The sequence below is a fragment of the Ctenocephalides felis genome, unplaced genomic scaffold (assembly GCF_003426905.1).
Source record: "Ctenocephalides felis isolate EL2017-DRISC unplaced genomic scaffold, ASM342690v1 CF-g0.4_SCAFFOLD_01886, whole genome shotgun sequence".
In the NCBI taxonomy this organism is placed as follows: Eukaryota; Metazoa; Arthropoda; class Insecta; order Siphonaptera; family Pulicidae; genus Ctenocephalides; species Ctenocephalides felis.
The window spans coordinates 74,028,015-74,032,481 of NW_020538040.1; the positions used below are offsets into that span (position 1 = coordinate 74,028,015).

Sequence of the window (4,467 nt, forward strand, 5' to 3'; positions counted from 1 at the left end):
GTCTTATATATCGTTCTTATCTTAAAAATATTTAAAAAATGCAAAAATATAATTAATTTCACTTTAATTATTTGATAATTTATAGTGTCATGAAAATAAAAGATCGTTTACCAAGAAACAATGAATTAAAATATCGACCCCACGCATTAAAATAGCAAATCAGATAAAAAGGTAGATACTGTCGCACCATAGACCTTTAAACAAAGCACTAATTAACATTATTATTATTGTGTATTCTTAATTACTAGAATAAATATTTGTAAATAAAAACACTAAAAATCAAACACCAATATCAAACACTGCAACGAGATCTATCATGAAAGCCGCTAATGCTTTTCGATTTGTCACTTGTGTATTTGAACGGTATGGGACAGAGATGCGGGCACCCAATTTCCCACACAAAATACATCCATATCCAGCTAGATAAAAACGAGGATAAGAGAGCATGATATATAAATGACATATTTTACAGCTATTTTAAAAAGTTGTTTTTTCGATGTCCTCGCACTCCTCGGACGTCGCTTTTTCATTTTTCCGTTTGATTTACGCTCCGGTCAGTCGAGATATATAGTGACCGTGCGATATGATTGGTGTTACGTGTCAGCTAGAGTCGCATAACAATTTTCACACAGATATTCGAATATGAATCATTATATTATCTATGTGATTTTTTGGCAGATATTAATATACTCACCCAAACGTAACACACCACTGAAATATTTATATTGCCAATGTGTGTCACATACATACACACATAAATAGAAAATAAGCTAGCTAACAATATAGGGTATGGAGGGACACAAAAGTCCAATTTGACTTTAAGCAATTATATTGTGAAAACCAAATTAATTACAACACAACAAAATATCACATAGTCGAACAACTATTTGACTATGGTCAGTGAAACTTCTAGCTTTATCATTGTAGAGACATGTTTTTTATACGGTTTAAAATTTAACTTGGTGCTTTTTACCCCATAGGCGGGGTAAATTGAGACGGCCAGCAGGCAAACAAGTCCAATATCTTATTTAAATTTTGAAGGAATTTTACAAAATAATAGCTACATTATTCAAACAATGCAAAATACAAATTTTATTGGTGCATTTTTCATAGAGGTAACACTGTAAATAACCTTGATCTGGTATATCATCAGAAATATTTATCAGCAGAGTTGAAATTTTTTTCATTTAACTTATCACTTTTAAAATTGCTCCTTTTAACTTAATTCATTAGTTTATTATTTTGATTATTTACACCTTTGCCAGGCTGAAGGTTAAGTTAGCCTATTACACCCTACCCAAGCGCAAGCTTTTATAAAGCTTATATAAAAAAATGTTGAATTCAATTTAAAATCAACAATATTACAATATAACAATTAAATAATATATACTCAAAAATTATTAAGGTCTCGTAAACTAAATAACAGTTCTCACGACTACAAAAACTAACAACGAATGAAAGTACTTGTGTTAAGGATTTTCATACAAGGCCGCATTTTTCCTCATAGTAACAATCTAGGTTACTGGGTTACAATTACTGGATAATACATGTTTCTTTTTCTACATTAAAATATTGTTGTTAAAAAATTCGTAACTTCACGGATTTTTGAGATGTCGGCGGTGGATCTTTTCACCCGCGGACCTTTAAGCCCCGCTACATCATATTCATATTATCCCTTAATCTATATATAATTCTAATTAAATTGTATTTAATATTTATTAATGAGATATTATATTTCAATATGTATTAACAATAAATAGTCATTGTTAAACGACCAAAATACTTTTTATTGATATTGATACTACTTATGCATCAAATGTGTACAATTTCATTAACTAATCAATTTATTGACATTCCGTATGATAAGTTATAGTAATCGCGAAATAATCGGAAATGAAATTTCTGTATAACTATGGGTAGTTCAAGATTTGTTTATTTAAAACGACAAGACCAGGTAATTGTATATTTTTTATAAATTAGAAGTTAATTGTAAGTAATGGATTTTTATTTCCACTCAAGATGACATAAAATCATGTACTGTATCTAATTTTAAATTATTTATTAATTCAATTAATAATTTTTTAATATCTAAAATATGTTATTAGTAATGATATTTAGTAAGTAGACATGCTTGTATTACTTGAAAAAGAATTTCATGTTACATTAATATCTTTCATTTTTCAAAATTTCTGACAATGGTCACAAGATTTAGTATTTTTAATCATGGACAATGGTCACAAGATTTAGTGGTAAAGTTACTACTTACTAAAAAATAAGAAAATATGTTTGTATTACTTGGATATGAATATAATAATCCGATAATCAAAGAGAAATATTTAATTTGTGGCAATACTAATTGGTAATTAGTTTAGCTTTGGTTTTATAATTTTTATATTTTCATATCAAAGTTTATTTTCTCGTAAATAATTTCTATATTTGCACTCCAAGCAAACCACTATACGAAATTCAAATTGATAGAAATCAAAAAGGTTACGACTACTAATACTTTTGTTTTCACTAGTAATCAATTTTTCAATTAATAATTCAGTTATTAAAGTTTTATAATCTTCAATATGCCTAGAATATGAGAATATAATATACTCATGTTAGTAATGACATATGCCACAAAGTCGGTGGAGATAATAGTATTACTTGAATAAGGCATTATTGTTACAATAATATTTGTCGATTTAGTATTTTTAGTCATTTTCTTAATTCTACACAGTTACTTGTTGCACATTTTAGGACATGTGTAAAAGTTACTCTAAATAAAAAAAGTATTTTGTATTACTATGAATATTAATAAAGTCAATCATTAAGATACATTAAATTTGTGGCAACACCATGTGGTCATGGGTTCGAAGTTAGCTTTGGAGACATAAAACGGAATCAGATTTAATATTTTCGTATCATATTTTAATTTTTTTTATAAATAAATTCTATTTTTTTTTCAAGCACATCATAATAATTCAAATTGGTGTTATAAATCGGACGTTGACACAGTGGTCGAAACATAAAGGTTATGACACTTATCATTACTAGTAATCAATTTTGCAGTAATTTTTATCGAAGAGAATATGACGTTATTGGAAATAAATATATCATTAGCATCGGCGTTGATTATATTATATGTAAATTTGTCCCTTCTTCACCACAACCAATCCAGTTCCAAGTTAGGACCATAATCCTAAAGGTGAAACACACCAGAGTTTATCATCAATATAATTTTTAGTACCTTGATTTTTGGCTAAACCGCTGGATGAACTGACTACAAAGACAACACAGCTATTTTATCAGGAAAGGGTTGCACATCTGTTTTCTCATCCAGTTTGTCTAATTGCTTATCAACCTCTGTTGCTGTCAACTTATTAAAAACATAATCACCCACAGTTGCTGCCGTCAAATTATAACCAGAATTTGCATGATTCACATCATTCTGCTGATCAACAATAGGATGTGTTGTTGCAATATTTGGATATATCATTTCCATGGATGGAGCAATTAGATTTATGCCAGTATTCGGAAGGCCAATGCCTAGGATAATATTTCCATCTAATTTAGCGTTTGGAGGATGAACTACCAAATTAATTGCGGGAAAATAGGGAATATTGGACTTACAATAGAATCCATGCGGTAAACCGTTACAAACGGAGCCATAATTGTTGCATTGGTACTGAAATATCTCGGATATACTAAAATTGTTCCTGTGCATTTCGGAGTGATGTCATTTTTGATCATCTTTATAGGAGCAATTTGATCCTTTTTCACAAACATTGTCGTCGATTTGGTGCCTTCGTGTTTCAACCAGATACCGCTGATGATGATCGTGGTGTAAATATATAATTCTGTATCATAAATGATAATTTTATATTATTACTTGTAAATAGGATAAAATGATTGATTAATTATTTTTGTAATACAATGTAAACTTCATTCAAAATATACGATGCAATAAACGCGATTAGAAATCGTGTGAATACTATTATACTTCCTATTTTATTTATAGGCCTAATGGTCAAATGAATAATATTTGATTTTGATATATTTGGTTATAAAACTTTTAGCGATCATCATGTGTTGGAAGAACATATATACTAGCAAGTGCATCACTAGAAAGAACTTCAAGAACTCGCACCTCTCCGAAAGAACCCTGATGCACATCATTCGCTATCTGCATAATCATTCTACTGTTTTGTTTCTAAACTCTTTGTAATAATTTGTTTTTAAGGTTTTCCAAAATGTTTTGATATATTTAAATCACAGATCATAGATTTTAATATTTATATATTTCTTGTAAAGATAAATAAACATACCTATACTCTTAACATTATTACTCTAAGCCAGTTCTGTACTAATACTGCGGTCAATTGATCGTCTTCAAATTATCGTAATTTAGAGCATAATTAATAATTCATTTATAACTATAATTCACTAATTGGAACATTAGAAATATTTGACGTTCTGTGA

The 4,467-nt window shown here is 28.8% G+C and overlaps 1 protein-coding gene across 1 annotated transcript; it reads right to left on the reverse strand.

The window, feature by feature from the left end:
- Window positions 1-3,268: 3,268 nt before the first annotated feature.
- LOC113375333 lies at window positions 3,269-3,740 on the reverse strand. Its single transcript, XM_026615268.1, has 2 exons — window positions 3,619-3,740; window positions 3,269-3,534 (listed from the first exon to the last, which is right to left on the reverse strand). The coding sequence occupies exons 1-2, from the start codon at window positions 3,710-3,712 to the stop codon at window positions 3,269-3,271; spliced, it is 360 nt and encodes a 119-aa protein (XP_026471053.1). The 5' UTR covers window positions 3,713-3,740.
- Between the last annotated feature and the right edge of the window lie 727 nt (window positions 3,741-4,467).

What these genes read in the sequence shown, in the direction of transcription:
- LOC113375333 (XM_026615268.1), bottom strand. Translation starts at nt 3,712, where the DNA reads ATGCACAGGAACAATTTTAGTATATCCGAGATATTTCAGTACCAATGC. An exon ending in TTTACCGCATGGATTCTATT is followed by an intron (nt 3,535 to 3,618) that starts GTAAGTCCAATA and finishes ATATTATCCTAG; the next exon opens with GCATTGGCCTTCCGAATACT.